Raw genomic sequence first — 26,355 nt, 5'->3', positions numbered from 1 at the left:
AACAAAAATAATGGCAGAAGCTTTCCTTGCCCTGCTGTGAAATCGCCGCACTCGGGCAGGGAGCAGTGGCAGAGCTCAGCTGCGCCTGTGGTTAATAATAAATGGACTCTCTCAGCCCCCCCATGCCGCCGGCCCCCTCGGCACGCCTTCTCCCAGGGCTGCCCCGGCCCAGCTCCAGAGCCCAGCCAGCCTCCCATGTGCCACGGCCGCCCGGAGGTAAGAGACGCGCCAGGCCACGGCTTCACCGAGCCAAACGTGCCCGATGGACGAGGAGGGGAGGCGAGCGGGGATGTTCAGAGGCGAGCTGAGTGCCAGAGCTGTGCAGAACTTGCAGCGGTAACGTGCAAAGTTTTGTTGCAAGGCAAAAGGCCGGGCAGGTCTCGCTGCTCTGCTTGCCAAGCTGCAGAAACCTTTCAGGCTGCTGGGGCCGAGTGCTGGCTGACTTTCCGGCGAACATCAGCGAACTCGTGTCGGTGTCAGGTGGTGACCAGCTGTGTTTTATCTGCAGGCCGCCTCGGCTTGGGCATTCGGGGCTGTTGTGCTTCAGATTACAGGGGGTTGTTAAAATTCAGAGCACAGCTCGAGCAGCCCAACTGATCCGAGCCGTAGTAACCTTGTTGGCTTAATGAATTTATTCCAAAGCTGACTTTGCCCCAGAGAGCAAGGGGTGTGTAGGCACACACACAAGGAACCCTGCGCATTTGCATGAACTTTTCAGGCTGTTGACTGCTGAATTTGGCACTGCACAAGGAGAGATTGTAAGCATGAATAGGAGCTTCTGCCACCTTTGTGTCATGATAGGATTTCGTAAACTTCGTGGAGATTTTGGTCTTAAAAAGGATTTGGAAACTGGAAAAAAAAAAATCTCCTTTTTTCATTCAGGTGTGTATTGCATTTCACGGCAATCTCTGTCTCGGAGAGTTCAGAAATGCCTAGCAGAAACAGTCCATCTTTCCCTGTTACACAGACTAAGCTGTCCTGTATAGGTAAATTCTTAAGATTCCAGGAAACAAACAAACAAACAAAAAGCTTTTCCTGGATATAATGTGTCTGTGTAGCTGTAGTGCCACAAATTGCACAGAGATCTGCTAAATGTAGCAGGAACGCAGTACTGTTACTCTAATTTCCTATCTGAATTAACAATAGGCACAAAAGACCAAAGAGATAAATCTTTTCCTCCCAGTTAAGGGGTGAGGAATAGAAAGGCTTGAGGGATATGGCCAAATGCCCAGCAAAAATATGTGAAGCAGCCAGGAACTGAGTGAAACTGCCCTGAGGCCCAGACCAGACCAGCCTCTTAACCTTTGCAACTCTCTCCCCCTCTTTCTCTGTTCTGCAATGAATTTAATTAAAGTGAATAGGAGTTGCTAAGAGACAAGAGGAGTTCTGGAGTTCTTGCCGGGGCTGAATTGTGTCTCTGCTTCCAACACTTTGTACTAAAAAAGACGATGTAACTTGAGCATGCATGAAGCACTCTGGGCTCTAGGAAGAGCTGCTCTTTCCTCCTGGTGGTTACAATCTGGCTTTCCAGTCCTTAGCTTCTTTATTTTACTGAACTGCTTGTTTCCCTCAAAATACCCGCAAAGGCTCTCCTCTTTATAGTATTCCTCTGCCTGCATCTTCCTTGTAGGTTTCTCCTTGTAGGTTTCTCCTTGTAATCTCTCAGGCTGAAGGTGACAGCAGCTGAGCCTGCAATTTATGGTGAACAAGTAGCTTTGGAAATCAAAATGTTGCATACTTCTAAAGTCTCTCCAATTTGTTACTACTTATCATTTCTTCTGCTCTGCCATGTTTTCAGCCCAGCATTGGCAATGGGCTAGATGGACTCTTACAACCCTCCTGCTACAGTTTAACATTTTGCTTTGACACCAGGGCTCATGCTTGAAACACCAGGAACTGCCACACAATCTCCTGGGCCAGCCCAGGATTGTTCACTTTCCAAAATCAGTGCAAGAAATGTTAGGTATACTGTCAAATCATTGCTTAATTACTTCTTTAATTTTTATTTTTTACCTGACTTTTGTACTCTCAGGACCATCCTTATGCACAAGATGATTACAAAGATAACCTGTAGATTGGGAAGATGTGTGTCCACTCTGGCATGTAGGACCACCCAGGTGAGAAGACTTCTGCATGGTGAGTAGTGTATTCTGAAACAGTCCCTGGGCAGAAAGCAAATTCCTCATCCGAATGCAGCAGAAACCTTGCTGGCAGCATTGTGGGAGAAAAGCAAAGAGCAGCATTTTCAGCTTTTGGAAGGATACTTCAAGTCCTAAATGTGCAGGGAGTTTCTGTAGTTTGATAAAGACATTAAAATTAGGAGAAATTTTGATGCAAAATAGTGTTATAATATATTGGGTTATTATGGTACCCTTGGTGCTTCCACTCCATTAACATGTTATTCTTTGGGTATGATTGCAGAGCTTAGTTCATTCACAGTAATGTTCATTTAAAGTAATATTACTGGAGCCAATAACAACACAGCTGCAATAGTGGTGGGAGAGGAACACTGAGTGATGGTGATGAGGATTATTATTTGTATTAATCGTAGCGTTGTTTTTTGTTTGGTTGGCTTTTGCAAATATTTCAGTCCCATAAAACGCAGTTTTAGTCTCCATGGAGTCATTTCTGAATTCCCCCAAAGATTAGCTGAAAAGGAGAATAAATGTATCATGATGATGACAATTTGCCTCTATAAAATAGCTCAGTGTTTACTGCAAACACCCATGCAAATAACTGACTTGTCCATATTTATCCCCAGGTGCTTATTTCAGGATTCAGCCCTCCGTACAGGAAGCCCTGATGGAGGGGAGACCAGTTGTAGCCTTGGAAAGCACCATCATTACGCATGGCATGGCCTATCCTCAGAATCTAAGGTTGTGGATTTTATGTTCCTCGCTCAACGAAGTTATAAGAAGGAAGCGAAGGGAAATGTCAGGTTGCTAGGGATACAGAATATGGGCTCTGGTGTGAAACAGTTGTATTTGGACTTCTAAGGAGAGCAGAACCATACAACACACGTCCTTACACAACACCTCACATTTCTGGCTTCCTTTAAAATCTGGCAGCAGGAAATATCATCATTTGCTCTAAGACTGATAAACCACACTTTGTGGCTGCGTAATTCGTACAGACACTGAAAACACTTTGTGGTTTCTTTAGGTGTACCTTTCATAATACAAAAAGGACTAGAACACAATAGTGAAATCTACTCATTGGTGCCACTCAGAGAAGCTGCTGCGAGAGCTGCTGGTCAACCTGTGCCCTGCATAGGGAAAAAAAAAATAAGCCCACAAAAAACTCTACCTGTTATTTATTGATGTCCTGTAGATTTGTGTTTCGTTCAGTCTCCTCTCCATTCTAGCTTCCTGAAAGCACAGGAAGGTTTCAGTATTGACCTTGCCATTGTTTTGCCCGGCATTTCATCTTACAAGGAAGCTCAGTAAGGTTTTGGAGAAGGTAGTTTCAGAGTTAAAGATTATCTAGTGTACGTACAGATAGCTCAGAAAGGGAGAACAAGCTGCTCTTAAAAGAAGACAGTAGTCTACAGATGATCAAATATAAAACCTGGAAAGCTTCAAAAAAACCTAGTCTGAAACTCTAGAATATTCTCAGGCTGCAGCTTTTCTGCACTGTTGTTACCTTATATCTGACTGTTCAGATTGTGAAAAATACAGCCTAGTTTTTCAAACAGGACTTGAAGTATCTCAGGTTTCTATGAAGGTTTATGTTCTCAGAAATACAAGTAATAGATACTGAAAGGCTCTATTTGGAGAATATTCAGTAGCGTATAGTACAAATAATAGGTTTGCTCGTAAACCAGGCTATTTTATGGATGCTGTCTCAGAAATGAAGCACAGAGCCTGTACATTGCTGTCCTGAAAATGGGAGCTCTCGATAGCTCTGCACTGCTGTAAAATCAAATGCAAAGACTTCTGCCATTAGCAAGAGACAGAAGAGGAACTGGACTTTGCTGAAATCCCAAAAACTGCATAAAACTGGAAATTGGGAATGTTGGCCGTCAAACATGGTAGATGTCTTACCTGATTGTTTCCCTCACTAATTCTGTGATCGTTGTCTTGTCTATCTCATTCTAGCATGGCCAGAGAGGTAGAAAAAATTGTAACGACAAATGGAGCAGTTCCAGCCACTATAGGTATTTTAAGGGGTCAAATCCACGTGGGACTCACAGATGAGGAGCTTCAGTTCTTGGCAAGCAGTAAAAATGTAGTTAAAGTGTCTCGGAGAGATCTTCCTTATGTCCTCAGCCAGGTATGGTAATGCAGGCTTCCTATCTGATGTTTTCTGTATAGCAATAGGGTGTTCTTCAGTTTCAAACCAGATAGCTCTAAACCTCTTTAAGACACCACATAACATGGTGTCTTGGTGGTAAGTTGAAATATATTCCTAGCCAGAGTCAAAATACATCAGTCAGGGAATAGCAGACGTGGAGTCAGACCATTCTGGATTGGCTGGCTAAGCTAAGAACATTCATAACAGCAGGATAAGGCATCATCATGTTACATATGAACTATGTGACACACAAACCACCCCAAGTTAGTGCTTGAGGTGACACTGGCTGCCCATGAACCCTTCTGGTTGGAAAGCCCTGGAGAATGAAGGCCTTTGCTACTACAAGAGCAGTTTATGTAGCAGGGATGATCGTTCCTCTGCATTTTTGCCTAGGAATATCTTTATCTGAATTTCACCTGCCAGCTGTGTCAGCAGCCTGGTGTAATGTTGCTGAGTGTTGGACCACAACCACAGCTGCCTGCATGCAGTGTTCTCTGGGTCGTGCTGGGTGCTGACTGTGACCGGTTGTCCCCTGACAGGGCTTGTCCGGTGGCACTACCGTGTCCGGAACAATGATTGCAGCACACAAGGCAGGAATCTGTGTGTTTGTGACAGGAGGCATCGGAGGCGTCCATCGGGGAGGAGAGAACAGTAAGAAAGTCGATACATTCTACTTTTCTTCTTGTTGCTGCAGTTTTATCTAATCCCATCTTTCTTCCTTTTTCTCGGTTTGTCCTACAGTAACTGTCTGCTCAGCAGAGTAAAGCTATCGTTCTTCTCAACCATACTCTGGTTGTTTTCTCTCCAGTATCTCCTTTCCAGAAGCTTCAAAATATTCCTCCTGAGCACCGGCCAGATAAGAGTGGGGGAGTTTCTCTTTATCCTTTGTTTGCACAGGGTTATATGGATATTGTTTGATGGTGCAGCAGGAGCTGACTGTACTTTCCCCACTTTGTGCTCGCTGGATAACCTGACAGTGGCTGTGAAGCATGGTGCTGTTATTGGCTCGCTGACAGCTAAGGAGGAGGAGGGTCTCGCCGCAAAAGAGATTTAGGCCCTGGTCCACGTTCCTCTCTGGAAACATGGGGACATGGCACAGCCTTGGCAGTGTAGTTTGTGACCTCTAAGCACATACTTTCTTTTTAGCCACGTATATTCCTAGCATAGTGTAAGCAAACTGCCCTGATGAATGCTGTCTCTTTCAGATGTGATATAAATTCCAGACCAGGGGGTTTCCTGAGGTCAGCAGAGCTCCTGTGGTGCTTTTCTGCCAGCTATGTCAACACCACAATCAAAGTCTTCTTATATTCCATCTTCTTGAACTCTGTCCTTGTTTTATGACACCTTCTTCTTTCTTTTCAACCAAATTTTTGCATGCTGCTTTCTGAGGTGAACAAACAGGTGAGACAGTCAGTGTAGGGCTGCATCTCTGCCCTAGGCCAAGCGACTTCGTAGTTTTCAGTCTCTCTTCCTATATCAATCTCTCTTACAATCTCAACATCTAATAGCATGATCTAAACCTGTAATGTTTGTCTGTGGATCAAAATGGTTGCAAAAGCAGGCCCTGGCATCCCAGGCAGATACGGCTTTTTAAGAGGGCATTTAAGGTCACCTTGGTGTACAACGCTATCACAAACAACAGCTGCTTCTCTCGACAGCTCTGGATGTGAGTGCTGACTTGACAGAGCTAGGACGAACTCCAGTTGCTGTTGTATCTGCAGGAGTCAAGTCTATCCTTGATATTGGCAGGACACTGGAATATCTGGTAGGTATCGTGGGCTGCTCAGAATGAAAGCAGGTGATGATATACTTGGTGTACCAAGTCCAGCAGTGACAAGAAGGCCCAGCAATGTTGAGGCAGTTATTAAACCCATTTTCACAAACAGCTATTGAGAGGATGTGAGGCCCATATTTGCCATTTTCTAGTTCTGGGGCTATTCAAGCACTGGGCTACCCCTAACACAAACCTATCTGTGTCCAGGATGCTGTTCCAGCAACTGTTCCAACTGAGGCCAAAGATACCCCAAGCCATGGCCTCTTTTCTGGCTTTAGAGTCACTTTACTATCTACTGGGAAAATGCTCCAGCACTGATGGATCACACAAGCTAGATCCATCAGACTCTAAATCAAAATCAGAATTAAAAGGAGAAACAAGATGATTTTCATTAGAGTCCATTTTTAAGGTTTGGTATGTTGGAAATCACCACAGCCAGCGCTTCAGGTGACAGCCAGTGTCAATACCTCTCAATCAGAAGCAGAATTCATTTAAATTCCTGTCAGCTCACAACATAACTTCGGATCCCAGCTTGTTACCTTGGACTCAGTATTGTGCTAGTGACAGCTGCCCTGCTTTTGATCAGCTCTGAGCAAAGCGCATGCGTCTCCTATGTTTCAATAACAGCTTCTGTCTGACTAGTTACCGCGTCCGGCTGTTTGATTTGACAGAACAGAACAGAATGGGATGTATAAAAGTAACCAAACATTGTGCTAAAGAAAGGCAGCTTCTAGCTGGTTAGAAGGGAAAAGTCAATCTCTTTTTGGGGGTCCCCTTTCCCTCCACTGGTTACCTTCTTTTCTCACCTCCTGGCTGCAGGAGACTCAGGGAGTCTGTGTGGCTGCCTTTGGGGAGTCGAGGGAGTTCCCAGCCTTCTTCTCACGCCAGAGCGGCTTCAAGGCACCGTATCACGTCCAGGACGAAGAGGAGGCAGCTAAACTCATCGGTGTGTTCCAGCAGAGAAAGGTTCACGTGTGGCCCTGGAACAGAGGGTCACAAAAGTGGAATCTTTGTTGTTCTTAAAAGTCTTTGCCTCTTATCATACAGACTCAAAAGAATTAGGAGGATATAAGCCAATTGCTAGCTGGAAAAGAACCTGTCCTTGGGTCAGCCAAGCACAGGAGCTCCAGCCCTGCGTGCTCACACACCCTGCACCCACTCTCCTCTGCCCTTTTCCCTCAGCATTTCATGTGTCCGAGGAGAGCCGCTAACGATCTGCCTGTCCTCTCCCAGCCAGTGCCATGGGGCTAGGCCTGAGCAGCGGGGTGCTGATAGCAGTGCCCTGTCCCCAGGAGCGAGCTGCCTCAGGCCAGGTTATCGAAGAAGCCATCCAGCAAGCTCTCGGCGAAGCCAGGTGAGAGGCACCCTAAGCACTATCCTTTGCTCACCCTGTGGGCTTGAGGAAATAAATGACTTCAGGGACACTGCCACAGGGATTGTAGCACAGCTCAACCTTGGGTGTGGATGAAGCCACAACAAGGCTCTCACTGTTGTTTTATGTAACCTGAAGCTTGTTTACAGGACTCTTTATGGCGTGTGGTTATGGAGATAAATTGTCTGCTAGCAGCAGTGCTTCTCCTCTGATGCCGTTTCAGCTCGGTTTGTCTCATCTACAGTCATTTTCTTTGTATTTGCAGGTCCAAAGGGATTACAGGCAAAGAACTGACCCCTTTTATGTTACAGAAGATCAATGAATTAACCAACGGGAAATCACTGGACTCAAGTATCCTTTTACTAAACGGAGGGAGGGGAGGAGGAGGAGTGTACTTCTCATTTCCTCCAATAACATTTACTGAATAACTGCCATTTTACTGACAGTCTAACGAGGGGCAAATACCTCATTATCTGCAAACAGCTGAAAGCTCAGCAATTGCATCCTGCTTCTTCAGCAGCACCGTTTCAGTCCTCATCCACTTCTGTGTTAAAAATTGGAGGCCAGCACAGAGATCAGGTGGTCCAGAGCCCAAAGGGATCCCTCACATCTGATCCCTGAGCTTGCCAGCTCTATGATGGAGTCTGAGGATCCATGCACATGGTGGGGTTGTACACTTGAAGATGCCTGGGTGAACATGCTGCCTTATGCAACTCTTCATGCTAGTGCAGAGTAAGAGAAACTGGGAAGAAAAATACTTCTATGTAATGTGAATCCTCTTGCACAAGCAAGAGAAAGTCAGGGATGGGATGCTGAAGTAGCATCTGGGAGAGCCAGGTTCACCTCCAGGCTCTGCTGCCAGTCTTCTGGGAAACCTCATGGCTGGTCAGTCAGGGCAGATAAGTAAAGGGGGGTTTGGATACTAGACTTGTATGCTGCCACAAAATGGGGTTTTCGAAGCCTCTGACACTTTGCTCCCAGGGAAACTGATGAAAAAGGGGCATGTAGATGAGATTTTGCCTTTCTGTAGGCATCTAGTTCTGGTAAAGATGTCTGAGTTACTTAATGGTTTTTAGACTGTTCAGGTTAGGCACTTCACCTCATCTTCTGGGAGGCCTTTGCTTCTATTCCCTATCTGTAAAATGGGGATGTTAGATTTACTTTCCATGGACACAGATGGAGGAAGGTGAATACATTTAAAACGTCAGAGTGCTCATGCAGTACTGTAACCCAGTATATCTGCCCCCAATTGATTTTGGTGCAGGGCAATCAAATCTACCAAGTTTCACAGCATGCATTTCCTGTTGTCCCCCTCAAGGCAGATCCTACATAGAATTCTGTAATGTCAATCTTGCTGGTAATTTTCCTTTTTCTCAAAAAAATGCCATACAGACCTTGCTCTGATCAAGAACAACGCCAGAGTGGGCAGCTGCATTGCAGTAGCCCTGAGCAAACTGCAGAAAGCTACAAGGAAGGGGAACCTGCCTCGGCAAGAGGACACAACCCCACCTCAGCCAGTGAGTCCTCTGCTGTCCTCTGTTTAATTCCTATCTACTGACAGCACCGAAGATAAATTTTTATCTATTTCTAAAATAAGAGGTGACTCAGCCAGAGACCAATCTCTCTGCTTTATGCTGGCAGACATTCTCTCTTTAGTTTTCTTTATTGTTCTCTGATAAATTTCCTCTCCCACTCTACTTACAGAGAATGAACACTGATGATGGCCTAATCCCATTAAGTCTTAGACCATCAACTCCATTAAAACTTTAATCACCTTTTCACCTTTTACTGTGACCTCACATACAACTTCAATTGTATTCCTCTCAGTGCCAGGGAGCCCTTGTGACTACAGCAGTAGACCTGGAAGAGGGTGGTGGTAGGTGGATATTTTAAGCTGCTGAGTCACACACTTTTTTATAAATATCTCTTTTTTGTTGGCCTCCTGCTCATGACTGCCAAAATTACAAGAGGTGCAGCATATCCCAAACAAGATCCATTATAACTCATACTCCATTCACTATCTTGATTTTGTGTGTGCTACATGATTTACAGCAAATCTATTTTAGGTAGTCTTTAGAGAGCTGAAGAAGTTTCTAAAACCCATTTGCAGTAGGATTTTTTAACACAGAAGAACGCAGTGACTCCAAAGGCAATAACCCAGCATTTGACAGAATGAGGAAAAAAAGAGCTCTATGCCCCCAAAGAATCTGGGAACTTCCCATTTGTGGAGCTATGCTGCTTTTTCTGTTTTTATTGGACAATAAGACAACGATCAATAAAGTTTCACTGGGCAGGACAATGTCTTCCAGGAGCTTGCAAGAAATGACTGCATTTCTCTGCCCACTTTTTCCCATTTTCTTTTCTCCATTCTTACCCCTTCTCCTCCCCTTTACACGGCAATGTCTGAATCCTTCTGAGGTTTGGTACGTCAAAAATTGTCCTAAGAGAGAAGGCCTCAAGGGCATTGACATAACCAGATCATGCAGCTTCTTACATTACTCCATGACCACCCAGTGAAACTGCCAGCACCCCTGTATGTGCACAATAATGTCCTGCCATGCTGGGGCTGGTTATCAGTAGGATAATTCAGAAAGCAACATTTAGAAGAGATTTCCATTCTTTATGATTAGAATTGTGCAGACCTGTGTATAGCCAGCCAAAACACGCACAGGCCTTCACACTGTAAATGAGATAGCTTTCAAGATGGTGGTAAAAGTAGGGAAAAAAAAAGGCAGAGGAAAATTGGAGCTTTTCCCTTGAGTCCTTCCAATCACTTTTTTTTAAACCTCTTTCTTCCTTTTAAAGGTGGTGATCGGAGGTATCAACGTTGACTTTATAGCCAAGGCGCAGAACCCTGTCATTCTGGTACTGTATCTATAGTAGTATCTTAGCACCACTGCCATTTCCAGCTACTTTTACAGGAGTACCAAGCCGAACGAGGGGCTGGGGATGGGAAGAGATGGTGTCAGTGCACGTAATCTTTGTGTCTGTATGAGCACACACACACACACAAACACGGAAGGTGTAGTGCTGCACGTTCGGTGTGTTGTCTGGGTCAGACCTGGGGTGTCACATGTTGACCTACTCGGTTCACATGCTGAAAGTCACTATCCCTACTACTTCAGACAAGATCAGAGCCATATATCATCCTTATGAACTCCACATATCACTCCAGCCTTGATAATCAGCGTTAAGGTACCTCTGGGCTCTTCCCTGATGCTGCATGCCCAAAGAGCTGTTTTAGCAGAAGAGCTGCCCAGGTCACTCACTAAACACATATGCAAAGAGCCAGAAGCCACGGGTGAAGACCCTCACTGTGCTAACCCATAATCAAGGGCAGACCCTATAGCGAGGAAATCCCCAGGTAAGAGACAGTTCTGGCTGCCTGGGGCTATCTTAGCAATGGACAGTGGCATGAACAGGAGCCAAAGACCCCATGTGGAGTACCCACAGTGGTAGTGGAAGCCTTTGAGAAAAGTAGTGCTGACACAGTTACAGCTAAACAAGAGAGCCAGCTTCTTCAGTCATACAGGGTTTGAGTCACACACACACAGATTGCTCTAAAAATATTGAGCATTTTAAATGTCACCAGACCTTCTCTTTCTCACTGTGGTTTGACCACAAAACAACCAAGAGGCTAAAGTGGGACAGACTTGCAGGCATGGGGCTTCCCCATTGCGAATGACAGCCATTACACAGCCTACAGAATTTTTGTTGAGATATAACACAAAGTACCACAGGCTGAGTTGGTGGAGCTTGCTCACAATTTGTTTAGCACCTCAAGTTGCTCTATGCTGATTGCTGGAGCAGAAACTCGTGGCCATCTTCTTCCTTCAAATGGGGCGCTCTGTGAAGACCTCTCAGTCAGATAGGGAAAGACCTGCTGGGGAAGCTCTCATTAAGGAAGCTGGCTATTCAAGGATATAGAGGCAAAGGTCAAACAGTATTGTAGGGGTCAAAGGTGACACATGCCAGAGCATTAGCTATGCAGACTTGTAAAACTGAAAGCCCAACTGCTTCTGCAGTGATCTAACCGATAGCATGCATGCCCCAAACCGTGACCACGAGTAGGCAAGCCACCTCCTGTCGTGTCAGCAGTGAGTGCAGACCCCTGGACCACCCATGGCATGGTGAGGGGCAAGGACAGCCACACATCCCAGTGGGAGTAGCTGGCAAGGGAAAAGGAAAAATTTGTTAATGTTGCATTCAAAGGTGAGGTAATACCTGTCTGTATGCATAGCGGTGAGCCCTAGAGCTGAAGGCCCATCAGGGCAGCTACCCAAATACCAAGCTGCAGGAGGATTTGGGAACTGACAGACAAAACGTTTCTGCTGACAGCTTCTGCGGTTATGCACAGAGGAAAAAGCAGTCTCAGCAGTATTGGTCTGCTTTGGCTCTCAAAGACAGATTTTTCCAAAGAGATCAGCACCCAGCAGGTCCCACCCTTATACATGCTGTATTCACTGCAGAGCGTTAGGGTACCACTCGCACCTCGTGCTGTCCCAGTTAGCAAGAAAGCAGCTGTATTCTATACTGTTTTTAGCTTCCACATAGCTTTCAAGGCTATCCAGAAGCAAAGTGCCCTATAAATAACTATTTGGATGTAAGTCATCTTGCAGAGAAAGACACATGGTCTCTTGCAGAGGGAAAGGTGTTGGATGAAGCATTCTGGTTATAATGTTCTCAGGATATCCAGAAGTAGAGCAGAGTCTCACTTTTACATTAGCAATTCAAGTCTTTCAGGACACAGAAGAAGGTCCTAGACACTCTGTCAATTCCCTGAAACCTTGCCAGAAAGCATCAACTCAGTCATATTGCAAACCATCTCAGCAAGCCTGTTTTCATCTTAGCCAAACCCACTTGGACGCAATGTAGAAGAGATACCCAAGTGCTGCTCAGATTGAGTTACCAGCTGAGCTGGCAAGGTGTGATAAGGGCCAGTCATTGCTTTGTCTTTACAAGCAGGTTGCCAGTTCACCTCTCACTGCACCCACTTGCTACTTTAAGGTGATTTAATCTTCATTTCTTTATGTCTTGTGGGGCTGTACAACACCAGAACACACCCAGGCTGGGTCCCTGAGTGGGAGGCTGGTACGCCCACTGTTAGGGCAAAGCTTGGCTTAAAAAACCCGAAGCTCTGTCTTTGGAATGTGGGGGCGAACTGAAAGAGAAGATCAGCATGCCAGGCAAAGAAGGGAGCTCATGAGTATTTTCAACACTCCTGCTGGTATCAGCTTTGAAAACCAGATACTTGCACTGCACCGAGTGGAGTCTGTGCTCATTACCAAGGGCAGTCAGCACCCTCTTTTAATATTGAAATAGGGGCCAGCACCAGTGGTAATTCGCAGGGAGCATAAGCAAATGTGATGGAGTGGAGTTTGGGTGAATGGGGAGTGCTGAGGAGTGGAAAGGTGGACAGAAGTGATAGGTTGTTTATCTGCAGCGCTGCTCAGGGTGTCTGAGCAGTGCTGGGCCTGGAGAACTGCCAGGCAGAGGAACAAAGGGGTCAAGAATTAGCATCAAGTCTTACAGACTGCACAACTGGGGAGACTCACGGGAAACAAAAGCAGCCTGGGGGTAATAAAAGAGCATGTTTGCACGGCAGAGGAGCCTCTCAGTTACAGGACGGGATGAAGAAAGTATTGCCTATAAGGGACAGATATGTACAGGTCCATGAGAGCAAAGCTTGGCACAGTGGAAGAAGGGTCCCTAGAAAGCTTTGGTATGACTTTTAAGAACCCCCAAGAACTGTGAGGGGTTGGAGGAAGAGCATTTTTTTACCCCAAGGTAAAATCCTTGTTTAGGATGGGTAGAAGTGTTTACAAGCAATAAAAATGTGCATGTGCAGGGGTATTCTGGTGCACCTGAGCTGACATGAGAGTCTGTGCCAGGAGCTGCTCTGCACGGGCATGCACACGCTTCTGCACTTGCCACCCAAACACTCAACATACTCTTGAAAGCTATGGATTATCCAGAGCTGTTAAAATTGTTACAAATGCCAGTGACAAGCTCTCTTCTGAAATGGAAAATACGTTTCAGGTTTTTATGAAAAAGGAGCTTTAAAACCATTTGATAGTCAGTGATGAAGCCCAAAGAGATCGGAGCATTTACTGAGGTTGTTCTTCTGGCAGGAAAACCAGGAGGAGATGGATGAGGGACTGCCTACCTTCTGACAATTTGGTCATTTGTCACAGACTGACAGATGGACAGAGAAGGCAGAGGCAAGGGAAAAGAGAAGCTGGTAATCACACAGGTGGAAAGGGGTGTTTCTGAGGAGGGAGATGTTTGGGAAGAGAAGGGTAAGTGGAAGAAAAGCATTCAGACACTGAAATAGATCCTTCCATGAGTAAAGTATTGCCCACAGAGGACAGTACAGGCAAAGATGACAAAGCTCATTCTATCTTCAAAATGGGGAAAAAAAAACGGGACTCTGGAGTCACAGTGCTGACACGAGCAAGTAAATTCAGAGGGCTGCTCATATTGACATTATTCAAAAAGGTTCTAGCCAACAAGACCAAGACAGCAATACATGGGGAGCCCAAACTGATCTCCCCTCCTAGGAAGTGGGTCTTTGTCGCCAGGGCTGAAGTCTGCAGATGGGCTGTGGGAGTTTGTGCTGCACACAAACCCATACCTAGATGGCTTCTGCCCCCTTAATTGCTGCCCTTTCAGCAGCATTAACTTCACTTCAAATATTAATGGAGAGATGGCATCTATGCCAAGTGGTTCTCCCAGCTTTGCTGATTAATAATTTATTCCTCCAGGGTGGTGGGCAAACGAATGCTGGAAGAGTGAGACGAACTTTCGGCGGCGTTGGAAGAAACTTGGCAGGTGCCTAGTGCTTGGGTTTGCCTGTGGGTGCGTGTCAGCTGTGATTTGTCCTTTCATGTTCCTTCAACAGCAGGAACTGTTGAGATCTGGAACGCTTTAGGCAATATACCAGGGGACAGACTGCCTGGAAAAGGCAGAGGCACTCCAAAAAATAAGAGGGGAGGAGGGAGTTGGGCAGCGACCATGAAAAGAAAGGTCCTCAAATATGGAATTGACTAGTATATAGCACAGGGACCCCAAATCAAGGTTAAATCAACATCAGTGATCCTCAGTGACAGCTGAACGGCCTGGTCCTCAGTTTCTGAGTTAATGTCAGGTTGTAGGCACAATAAAGTATGTCCTGAGAAATGACTAGGCCTACACAAAGATGATCATCCATGCACCAGGGACAAGAGGAGCTAGGACACAGGAATTACTGTAGGAGAGAAAGGGCCACAGGCAGTAGCAAAGGACCACAGCGTGCCTGCTGCTCCTCCACAAGCAGTAGCAGACCTGTGTTTGCCCACTGAAATTAGCAGGGGCACATTACAAACAGGTCTTTGGATTACTCTGGCTTGTTGGCCTTTCCCAACTCTTCTTAACATAAATCTACTGTCACTTCAGATCACAAGTGGGGAAGCTTGAGGAAAGAAGAAATGCCACCCATCTGCTGAGGTATAATTTCGGTAACCTGAAGGGAGAAGAGGAAGGGTTTCCTGTGAGGCCGTTCAGGTTCCAGTAAGACAGTATGGTGAGAAAAGCAGGGCCGCAAGGCTGCGCACTGAAGCGATGTGGGCTAGCCTGCATGCTTGTGATAGGTGAAGGAAATGATGCCAGGGAAATGCATAAGTTTCTTCCTCCTTCTTCTCTTTCCTCCTCTCCCAGTGGTTCCAGAAGATTCAGAGCCGCAGCATGGCAGGCAGCCACAGATCAGCCCAGCCCAGCCAGCCTGGCAGCAGCTGCAGCCTTGAACATCCTGCTAGATGAGGATAGATGGGCATTCAGTTTTCCAGGAGAGGGCTTTCCTACAGACACTCAGCCTGCACAGGCTGTCATTGCTTTCACAGCACTCCGACAGATCTATTAATGTCTTTTGTTTCTGTTTGCTTTTAGACTGCTTAAGCCGCCTCGGGTTGACTCCTCTCTTTCTGTCTGCCGTGGGGAAGGATGAACACTCGGAGTCCATCCTGCACTACTGTCAGCACATGGTACGTTGCACCGTAGTGGCACTTGAGAAGCATGGAGGTGATGACATTACTTAAAGGGAAAAATCCTTTTAACCCTGGCAGTCATAAGAGTCACCTTTCATCAGGCTAAGAGTGAGACCAGTTCAATGCTCCTTTAGTTACAGACAATTAAAAAGCAAGGAGCCAGCCCCAGCACACAGGCTACATGTATGGACAGCTTGCAGTCTGAACCATGTGGCCTGAGTTCAGCTCCAGGGACTGGTATTTGAAGGACCAAGAGAGGTAAATCAGGAGAAACAACAAAAATGCCTAAGAAGACCTAAGCACAGCCAGAAATATGCAAAACCTGACCCTCAGGATAAACAAAGCAATGCCAAAACAGCCTGATTTGGGTAAAGCATAAGACAGAGAAAGCCCAGAACTGGGACCCAAAGCCAGGCACCTCCCTGGTTCAGAGCAGCATCCTCCACAGAGCTGCCCACACCCCTCACCATGCACCGGAGGAGTACCTGGTGCTCACAGCCACTTGTCCTCGAAGGTCAGGGAGCCAGGAGCTCCCCAGGGCTGTCAGGGCACAGCCTGGCCAGGCAGGGAGCAGAGCAGGCCTTGAAAGCAACCCCAGCCCTCAGGCACCCCTGTGGAGAAAAGACAGAGCTGAAGGCAAGCCAGGGGTGTGGGTGGAGACCCCAGGTGAGGCTGGTCAGGGCCATTAAGGTCTGTTAGTGCTTTCAGGACCTTGATGTGCAGACAGAAAGACCACCTGAGGCCTTAGTTCTGGCTACCTGAGCAGCTCAATAACAGCAGTGATAGGAACAAGAACTCGCATTTAGTATATAAAGGCTTGATAGCTGCAGACCTGTAATCTCTCCTCTACCCAAGCATGGCACAGTTTGAGCTATCACAGTGAGTGGTCTCCCAAGGGAAGATGCGGCAGGACTAGCTGCCAAGCAATCCTGGCCTGCAAGAAACATTACCAGCAGTACAGGGGATGACCTTGCCCTTGTGATGCCAACTTCCCTGTGAACTACTCAGCAGAAAGCACTTCTCCATCCCCATGCACATTCCCAGAAATGCCCCACATTCTCTCCGCAGATCATTCAGGCTGCCCACAGAGGAAGGACACCTCACAGTCATGTCCATGACTGCTGTAAAAAGGGCTCCGAGGCTGCCATCAAAATCGGCCTCCCTGCCCATGCAGTCAGTGAGGTCGCTAACATCATCACTAGCTGGAGCGTGCCACCAAGGTGTGCCTGGCATGCCATCAGATCTGTCACATAAGACAGGGGAAAGGATGGCTGGGGCAGGCAGTGCTTCAGCCCTCTGCAGGACGCCCTTCCCTTACAGCAGGGACACCACCCATGGAACCGCGTGGCAGAGGCCTGTCGCGTTCATTTACTGAATCAGTTCTTTAATCTTTGCTGTGGCTTCTCTTGCGTTGCAAATATTAATAACCAGCCATCTGCCAGCACTGCCGAGACCAAGATTTCCCTGAAATGTTGTTTGTCTTAAGGGAGAAGGGAGGCTGAAGGGAGAACAACGAGCTGGGCTGCAGCTACAAATCAGGTAGACACAGGGAAAGAGTATGGACATTGAGCCGAGTGACAGGAAGAGAAACGTGCTCCACTGGTAACTGTTCTTGTTTTAGGACATGAGTGCCATCCTGCAGCTGGAGAGGAAGAGCACAGCCACTTACTGTGCAGTGATCACCAGTGCTGGGGAGCTGAGCATTGGCTTGGGAGATATGGACATCCACCACCAGATAACAGAGCAATACGTATGCATGCCAGTTGATTTGTATGTAACCTGCTGCTTAAGAGAAGGAGTGTGGAGGTGTGACAAAAAACAGCTAGGGAAGCTGTACCAGGAGTGAGTGGGTGTGTGGAGGGAACATGGGAAATCCTAAAGTTAACCCCAGACATTGGCCACTGGGATTGCAGCATGGCAAGCTACCAGAGCTACCTGTTGCTGCTTACCCAGATGGAGTTTGACCTGTGAGCCAGAAGCCTCTTCAAGGACAAGTTCCAGTTAACCTATCACTTGTTGTACCGTAAAGCCATCGGTAATTCCAGTCTACCTGCAGAAATGACATTTCCCCCTTTAGGGGAAAGCCAAAAAACAACCTTGGACAGAACACTGGTTAAAGAAAGTTTCCCTATTCCACCCCCTCCCCGCCATCCCTTTTGTTTCTACATGCTGAGTCGTATAACCAGGTACTGCTTCTCAGCACATCCAAGCCTTCAGAACATCAGGGCTAATGGAAGCATTAATTACAGATTGATTCAGTGAAAGCCCCGTCACTGCACCCTCCTTCCCTACTCATTCTGCTGTCAGCAGAACAAAAGCCCGTACCTCATGACTGACAGCAACATGAAAGTTAAGTGCAATTTACTTACCGGTGGGCTCCCCATGAGGTGGAGGCTTCGTAGGAAAAAATATGGTCATTGCTTCCACTTCCATCCCCACCCTGCCTCTCCCAGGCCTTGGCACAGAGAACCATTACAAGACAGATTAATTCTGTTGAGCTTTATGAAACAGCTGTGGCCAGTGGAAAATCTGAACCAATCCTCTGCTGCAAAGTGCATTTTGGCAGTCCTTCTTTCAGCCAGGATTAGTGGAGACACGGGAGGGAGGCTGCACAAGTGCCTATGGCACTGGCTTGGGGTTTGGGCAGTGGTCATGCAGCCTCAGAGAGCCAAGGGGCAGCAGGTCCCTAATACCTGCTTCACAGACAGCAGCAACAGAGCACTGTGTTGAGCAGCGCTGTAGCCACAGGGCTAAACATAAGAGGTGGACAGGGCATGAACAGACAAAAGGAAATTAAATGTGATAAAACAAAACCCCCAGACAACAAAGAACCAGTCTAGGTGCCTCTTCAAAGGGTGATTTAAGTCATCTTCCTCCAGAAAGGGAGCTACCAGCCAAAAGCCTCCATCTCACTGGGTTGTTAGCACCAAGTTCAGAAAGAAAACTCACTTTCAGATGGTGCTCTCACTTGTCCAAGACTGGTTTTGCTGCTGGCGTTGTACTTCCCCTCTTCCCTCAGCCTGCCTGGTCATTGCAGGAGCTGTTGCAAAGCCCTCCTCGGGACATCTGAAGGACACAGGCAGCAAGCGAAGGAGCAGTCAGGCCAGGCAGAGCACAGGGAGTCCTACAGTGACCTGAAATAGCAGCATTCCCTCTGCCTGTAGGTCTCTGACTGAGCCAGGGGCATCAAAGTGGCCAGGGGAAGACCAGCATCTTTCTCTGCCGGAGGGGCCCAGCCCATTGAGTCTGCCTCTTAATGATGGGGAGCAGGCAACAAGAAGGGGAGGAAGAGAGGTAAACGGAGAGATCTGCCTTCCTTAGGGAATCACTCCTTTAGGTTCATGCCTGCACCCGAGAATTGCGATACGAGTGAGAATCCTACATCCTCGGTGTGAACAGGTCCCTCTGCAATGACTCAGGCTGTCTCTGCTCTGTGTCCTGGATTTGCAATAGGTGTCCCAGTTCAAGGAGAAGCTGTGCCGGGCCCCACTCATCTGCATCGATGGGAACGTGCCTCTGTCCACTATCCAGTACGTCTGCCAACTAGCTAGGGAGCATCAGCTAGCAGGTAAGGAGAGCCCACCCAGCCCTGGCCCCACAGCTCCTATCACTGTGTGCACTGGGACACTCCGCACACCCCAAGCACCCTCCTCTGCTGCTTGACGGAGATACCCAGCTCTTGCCTGACATGCTGTGTTGCTCAGGGCTCCTGTCTATACTTGCTTTATTTCAAATGGTTGAAGCCTTTCTGCTTTCTCTGAGTTTGTCTCATCCTGCAGCTAAAGCGCACTTCCTGTAGCGTAGGAGCTACAGCCCTCCAGCACTGCCAGAAAAAGCTGCTCTCTTTGCCTTTAATCTCCAGGCTAGCAGATGCGTGTGCTTCTGTAGCTTGCTTCTCAGAGTAAGTGCTAAAGCATCATTTGGGAGGATTTCTCTCACATTTCCCCAAAAATACATAGCCCCTCTCCTGGTACACTGAGGACCCTTCACAAGGCTCCTGAACCTTTGGAGTTACCCCTCCATTTTAAAAAGCAAATCCTGAAGGAGGAGACAATGTTCTTAAAACCTGGCAGAGGCTCCAAAACCAGCTAAAAGGAGTAACAGACCTGAAGTCTGATTATATCATTCCAGAGCCAGAAGGAGCCATGTCATTGCTGAGCAACAGGAAGGAAAACTGGGGAGACCTGCTCTCCAGCACGGGGAAAATAACATTTAGCTTCTAATACATTACACATATAACCCTGCTTGTGCTGATCTCACTTAGCCTTCTGCACTGCATCCTGCTCTGATGTAGAGATGAACCACTGATTAAATAATTAACTAACCAATTGCAATGTTGTTTTTAAGTGTGCTATGAGCCAACAGATGAGAACAAGGCCTCCAAGCCATTCCTCTCAGACAGCTGGAAAGCACTCACGTACATTTCCCCCAACCTCCAAGAGCTAAGAGCAATAAATCGGACCCTTGGGAACCCTCTGCCAGCAGGTATTGAACACTCAGAAGATTCAATCACATTTTCAGATAATCTAGACCCTGGAGAGAGTGTTTGCCTCCGCATCTCCCATTTCAATCAAATTGAGTTATAACACAGTGGGAATTCATAAGCAGCCTTGGCATCTTCTACCTTGCACCATCTCTGCAGGGGTTGTACGGCTCAGGCCAGACTGATGATCTATTAAGAATGCAGTAGGCCCAGGGTGGCTCCTTGTCCATTTTCCTCGCTTCACCATCCAAAGAAGAATAATTTTTAGTTTATAAATGTCTCAGTGAAGCACGATGCTCTGAGGGCCCCGAAGGCACCACCCTCTGGGGAAATGAAATACCCCACCACATGCAGGTGGAAGTCCGAAAGTATCAAAACAAGAAAGTCATGGTTTGTTGTTTTTTTTTTTTTGGACAGTTTTTTGGTCTCTACAGACACATCTGTAGTCCCGTGATGGTGGTTTCCTCAGCTTAGGATAAATGGTATGGAAGTTTAATGTTGGAGAATTTCATGTTTCCTACGATTCAAAGAAAACAAGCAAACAAACCACATTTCAGTAGTGCTTATAACTAGTTGTGCTCATAAGTGGGAGAAGTAGGGGTAGGAGCCCACATAAGGGCCTGCTGAAGACCTTTAAAGTTATGCCACCCTTTTTCCTCCCTGCTGCCTGCAGAGCTGCCGTCCCGGTTGGAGGATGTTATCCAGACAGCCATGGCCTTGGCCCGCCCTTTGCTGGCCCACCTGTGCTGCGTGGTGGTGACCCTGGGCACTCACGGCGTCCTTCTCTGTGGCAAGAGCCTGGGAGGGAGCATCTTGCTTCGTCCAGCAGCTCACGAGCAGGTAAGGGCACGGAAAACCAACCCTGGGCTCTCGGCTGCTTCTGCCTGGGACCATGCAGCACCGCTGCTATTTCTGGTGGCGAAGCAGCAGTGCTGGGAAACGTGGCATCACAGTTGGCAAGTGTTCATGTTTGGGGGCGGAATACACGGCTCTGAGGATTAGCAAAGAAAATCATGTTGTCTGTCCTTCTGGCTCCTAGCAGCAGTGCTTACAGCCAGCTCATTTTAAATGTGCTTGCCCTGAATATTCATGACGGCAAGCTTCATTTTCAGCAACTTAAATCACTGATCTCCTCCAAACCATGAAAAACAATTATTAAGATTATTGGCTTATGGCTTACATTTATTCTTTTTTTCCTTTTTTTTTTTTTTTTTTAATATATTTTTGGTTGCTGTGCGGGTCTGGATGGCAGCAGCCACATCAGACCCTACCAGCCTGGGCAATTCCCACTAACGTCCCTTGTTTCCCCACACAGCCTGCTGCTGCCAGCCTCTGTGCCACCCACTACCCTGCCATCCACATCAGCAGGGAGGAGATAGTCAATGTCTCCGGAGCTGGTGACAGGTATGTTTCTAGCTACTCCATCTTCTCCAGCTAAATGTGGAACAGTCATAATGGGATTTCTTTCAAATTCTACTGCAAAGTCAAACTCCATTCTGCTGCTTGAGGAACAGACACTAGAGACACAAGGACAGGGCTGGTTTCTGTGATTCCATGCAATGCTTCCTAAAAATGTCCTGCTAAGCATCTTGAAGCCAGTCTTGCCATTATTAGTTTTGCTTTTCCTTAGGATCCCAGTCTTTCATGGCAATCCAGGAGTTCTGAATTACTCTGGGCTGAGCTGCTCAAAGCAAAGTAAACCACCTTACATCAAAGCTGACTTCCTAGCTAACTAATTTACTTCCACACTTCTCCAGTGGAAGAGGGACTGCCACTCAGCAGCTAGAATTGCCCTGTAAAAGCATCTCATCAGGTTCTGCACTAGCCTCTGGCAATAGCTCGTGCTTCAAAAGAGCCTGCTGTATAATTTGCCTAGCTGGTCACACAGTGCTGTACAGGGGAGTAGGAAGTGACACGTATTATTCCTACCCCTGGTGATCAATTCTCAGTCTGCCAGAGTAGAGTTTTATTATGCTCCTTGTTAACTTGTCAAACTATATGCAGCAGTCGTTTTATTTATTTATTCATTTTCTGCAATAGTTGATTCTTCCCTTTCATTGCCTTGGGCCAGACCAGAAGGCTGTATGTGAGATATTTCCTCTTATTTTTCTACTCTTACCTAGCAGTAACTCAACATAGCAACACTTCCCCTTTTTTCTTTGATGGGTGGGCAGAAAGAAAAGTAATTTCTGTGATAACTTACAGAGTCCTCAATATTTTAGCTAGTTTCAAGCAACAACTCTTGCCAAGCTAATTAGTCTACCTAATGCCAGAGCCTCTGATTACTCCTAGTGCCCCAAATCACCTCTCAGACGAGTTGACTGCCACTGGCACAACACCCTGAAGAAGACCACGGTGATGTTGAGTGCGGGTCTAACAAAGCAACGGGGCCCAGGGGCGAGCTCGTGGGGTCACCCATCCCATAGCATCTCGGCTTTGTTCACTGCCTCTAGCAGCCTCTGGCAGCCCCGCTAGGGGTACAGCCTCCTCCCTGCACCATCTGCTCCTACACAACTGACCCAAACCGATTTGTTCTGGGGGCCAATGGAAACTGAATGTCTTCCTTATGGCTTCCTTTCCCTTTCTGAAGGGTTAATGTAAGGGAAGAGCAAAGGCAAGGTAACGTGTGCCACTGTCAAACACCTCCACCGAGTTACACGGGAGTACAACACACAGCCCAGCCTGTTGGCTTCTCCAAGGGACCACGCAGTAGGGTATAACTCAGGGCTACTGCACATCCACAGCTCAGCCCTACAAACCCTTCAGCTCCTAAGGCTGGGGGATCCCGAGGCTGTCCTACAACCCAGAGCTGCTGCCCAAGGAGCCGCGGGGTCTGCGTGCAGGGAGCAGGGGCTGTTTGCTCCTCGCACCCGGCTGCTGTGGCAACAGCGTGCCCGCACTCGGCATTGCTAGGGGATGCTCCCCCAAATATTTACGCTGAGCCTCGAGCTGTTGAGAGATTGAGTGGTTTCTTGAAACCACAATCTTCTGTGTCTTTGTTAAGGGGGGAAAAAAAATGAGGTAATTAGCCAGAGTGCAAAAAAGGAGTCATTTTCCCCTTCACACAGATTTGCTCATTAATCCTCTCTGTTGTCACATTTTCCTGCCCTTCCTTCTTCATCCTCAATGCTATTATCCTCTCCCTTCACTTTCCCTTCTCCTTTGTCCTTCCCTAGCTCCCTAGCATCACAGTTGCATTTCGCTATGAACACACACTGGCTGCTCCCAGCTGGTCCCCAGCAGCACCCTGCACGTATCCGTGCCTCGACAGAGCCGTGCCCTGCACTGCAGGCAGGTGCAGGAGTTTCCCTCTTCTTCTGATGGCCTCCTCGTAAGGACCTGTGGGTCACAGCTGCTGCTCCAAGCACTGCCATCATTTTTTTCCTGGGAAATCTCAAATGGAAAACCGCTGCTAAAGTTGACAGAAATCTGAATCAGAAATCTCATTTCAGCTTTGGATTTTCTTTTTCTATTTGTGTCTGCTGTCCCTCTCACTTTATACTTGGAGATTTACCTCTCTTCCCATCTGTATCATCCCAGTGGGGGAAAGGAGGGAGTGTAACATGGTACCAACAAGCAGCAGAGAAGCAACGAAATAATTAAAGAGCAAGGGAAAAATAGATTCATCCCTCTGTAGACACACTTTCTTTTCTCCTGGCTCTCCTGCAAAACTGTGGAAAAAAGAAAATGTGTTGGAATGGGAAATGCCCTTGACTTCTCGGATGAGAAGCAAATAAAATGCAAATGAACAGCACCACTTGTTCCTTCCAAATTTAAAACTAAAAATAAGCAGCACAAAATTCTCATCATCACCTCACCCCTCCTCTAAGACAAATTCTGCTTCTCTAAGTGTTAATGTGGATCCAAGTGAGTTCTCTCCCCAGTGGCCACGTTCCCAGGGCCCGGGCTGTTCCCCAGCGCTCAGGGCTGCCTTTCTGTCTCTCCGCAGCTTACTGGCAGGCCTCCTTGCAGGGATGCTCGCTAAGCACGACACAGACACCTGTGTCCGGATGGGCCTGCTGGCTGCGAGCCTGTCCCTCCGCTCCTACGAGCCCATTTCTCCAGCAATCAGCACTGCCACTGTCAGCTGGCAACAAGTCCAGGGCAAGACCTGGCCAGAGGCGAAGGTATGGAAGATGGACTAGGTCACCACGGCCCTCTCAGCCATCACCTCCTCAAACTGTTTTGGAGTAAACCCTCATGGAAGGAGGCCCTAGCTCAACAAACTTCTTGGTAAAGAGAAGCTGGTTTCTGACCTTTTGGACCTCCAGCTTCCCTGAAGCTCCACTCCTCCGAGACTTTCTGCTGAGGGAACTTCCCCTTCCTCTACCTCATGTCTCTGTTGTTCACCATCATGGTAGCTCTGTCACTGGCTCCCAGACCTCCAGGACCACGTCTCTTCAGGTGGGCCCAGCAGTAACACCCCCTCCTGCTGCTCACTCCTGGTTTCTGTGGTGGGCCGCAGCCTGTGTAGAGCCTCAGCTGGCAGGAGCACAGCGCTGTAGGACATCCTCATCGGTTTTCCCAAGCCAGCCAGCAAACGCCGCACTTTCTTGCTCTTTATTAGCAAGGACATCTACACCTACATCAATTTTGTATGAATCAGGTCTGGACCACAGCCTTTAGACAAGCAGCCAGTACAGCCTTACTCCAGCTGCCGCTGACTGGTGTCCATGCTCATTGTCGTAACAGCTGTGTGTGAAAACACCTGTGCTTTGTTCGGGTTCCTTATTGTCTGTACCAAAACCAGCTCCCTGCCCTCCTGCTCGCTCCTGCCTTCCTTTTGTTCACACCTCGGGGCGGGCTGGCAGCTCCACAGAAGAGCCTGGTGCGGTGGATGGTTTTCTTTTTTAGTTTATAAACCACGGTGGGCACACAGGGCTTTGGTGAACGCTGCAAGTAATCACAGCTCCTTTCCAGTGGTGCTGGCTGGATTTTGGAGCTGGTGGGTAGCGAGCCTGCAGTGCAGACTCACCCTTTGTGCCACACCGAGGTCACCCACCAGCGAGGACCAGGACGGAGGCATAGGTCTCTGCTGGCCATCGTGGCACCAAAGCTGACTGACCTTGGCCAGGGCAGCTGTAACACCGCTCTCCTCTGTGGGCTCTGCTCGTAGAAAAGCTCGGAGCCCCACGGCAGCGGGTGGAGGCATTCGCTGGGCTTCTTTCCTCTCCCAGAGCAGTTTCAGGAGGCTCGTAGCATTCACTCTCTGTGCGCCCGCAGGCAATGGGTGGCCGTGGCAGGAGGGTGCTGGGGTGCTCGGGAGCACGGGGAGGGGGATGCCCCGCCAGCAGCTCACGGGAGGGGAGGTGGGACACGGCAGGGGCGGGGAACACGGCCTTGCCCCGGGGCTGGGTCCCTGCGCTATAAAAGTGACTCCAGCAACCGGGCTGGGGAAGAGCAGCAGCCCCGACCTCTGCTCCTGCCTCCCGCAGCCTCACACAGCTGCCAGGCCCCAAGGATGAAGGTCCAGGCGCTGACAGCTCTGCCCCTGCTGCTGGCACAGCTCTCCTTGGCCCCAGCACAGGCTGAGGCACGGGGAGGGAGCCTGGAGAGACAGCCTGGAGGCTGGGGGCCCCCAGAAGCCCCCCTCCCAGCTGGATCTGGTGGGGACACCCTGCTTGGACAGGGCGCGGAGGGCAGCCACCCCCTGGCAGGAGCAGGGGAGGTGCTGGCTGAGCCCCCCCAAACCCCCAGGGCCCCCAGCGAGGCCAGGGGCAGCGGGCAGCAGGGCCCCCCCAGCCAGCTCCGCAGGCGCCCGCCGCAGCCCTCCCGCAGCAGGAGCCTGGGGCTGAGCCTCCACCTGAAGGGCCACGGCCAGTTCAACGCCGACACGGTAAGTGCCTCTCCGGCGCGAGGAGCATTAACAGGGTTGAGCCCTTCCCCAGGCTGTCGGCTTTGGGATGAAGACCAAAGCGGGCACGGCCTCCACCTCCCTGCCTCCCCTGCAGCACTCCTGCCACGGCATCCAGCGCCGGCCCTGCCAGAAGCCCTCGGACTGCGGCGGCTGCCTGGGGCTATACACCTGCAAGCTGCCCGCGGGCACCTGCGGCCTGAAGGCCGTCTCCTGGCAGAGAGGTAGGAGGCAGCGTGCCCGTGGCACCTTGCACAGGCTCTGCAGGGCCCTGAGGCTGCAGCCAGCCCCGCTGCTCTCCGGGGTTTGTCTTCGCAGGTGGGTTCCTGCGCAGCATCCAGAGCGCCGGGCGGCACGCCGGCACCCTGCTCCCCGAGCCACGCGGCTCGAAGTGAAGCTGGAGAGGCCGTCCTGCAGCTGAGACCGACGTTTCCTGCCTGCATTTCCTTTTAAATCCTTAATTATACAGCTGTAAATGTTTCTGTCGCTGTGCTTTTCATGCTGTTTGGTTTTTAACACCCCTGGATGCCGTACGCTGGGTAGGTGTGAGCCCCACTC

At 48.6% G+C, this 26,355-nt stretch overlaps 1 protein-coding gene across 1 annotated transcript; it reads left to right on the top strand.

Moving 5' to 3' along the window:
- Positions 1-180: 180 nt before the first annotated feature.
- LOC309891327 (uncharacterized protein) lies at positions 181-24,583 on the top strand. Its single transcript, XM_082784523.1, has 19 exons — positions 181-216; positions 2,033-2,136; positions 2,762-2,876; positions 4,098-4,272; positions 4,833-4,944; positions 5,952-6,058; positions 6,887-7,013; positions 7,301-7,421; positions 7,705-7,790; positions 8,832-8,956; positions 10,245-10,304; positions 14,204-14,270; positions 15,363-15,457; positions 17,082-17,210; positions 18,914-19,028; positions 19,808-19,945; positions 20,617-20,783; positions 21,259-21,347; positions 23,893-24,583. The coding sequence occupies exons 2-19, from the start codon at positions 2,043-2,045 to the stop codon at positions 24,086-24,088; spliced, it is 2,118 nt and encodes a 705-aa protein (XP_082640649.1). The 5' UTR covers positions 181-216; positions 2,033-2,042; the 3' UTR covers positions 24,089-24,583.
- The last annotated feature ends 1,772 nt before the right edge of the window (positions 24,584-26,355 follow it).

Source organism: Aythya marila, assembly GCF_965140915.1.
Source record: "Aythya marila genome assembly, chromosome: 1".
Taxonomy (NCBI): domain Eukaryota; kingdom Metazoa; phylum Chordata; class Aves; order Anseriformes; family Anatidae; genus Aythya; species Aythya marila.
This window is presented reverse-complemented; position numbering and strand designations above follow the sequence as displayed.

Bases quoted from the DNA above. Each gene is read 5' to 3' on its own strand.
- LOC309891327 (XM_082784523.1), top strand. From the start codon at position 2,043: ATGCACAAGATGATTACAAAGATAACCTGTAGATTGGGAAGATGTGTG. The intron at 7,014-7,300 runs GTGTGTTCCAGC...GTCCTCTCCCAG, and splicing joins GGAGGCAGCTAAACTCATCG to CCAGTGCCATGGGGCTAGGC. The intron at 19,029-19,807 runs GTAAGGAGAGCC...GTTGTTTTTAAG, and splicing joins TAGGGAGCATCAGCTAGCAG to TGTGCTATGAGCCAACAGAT.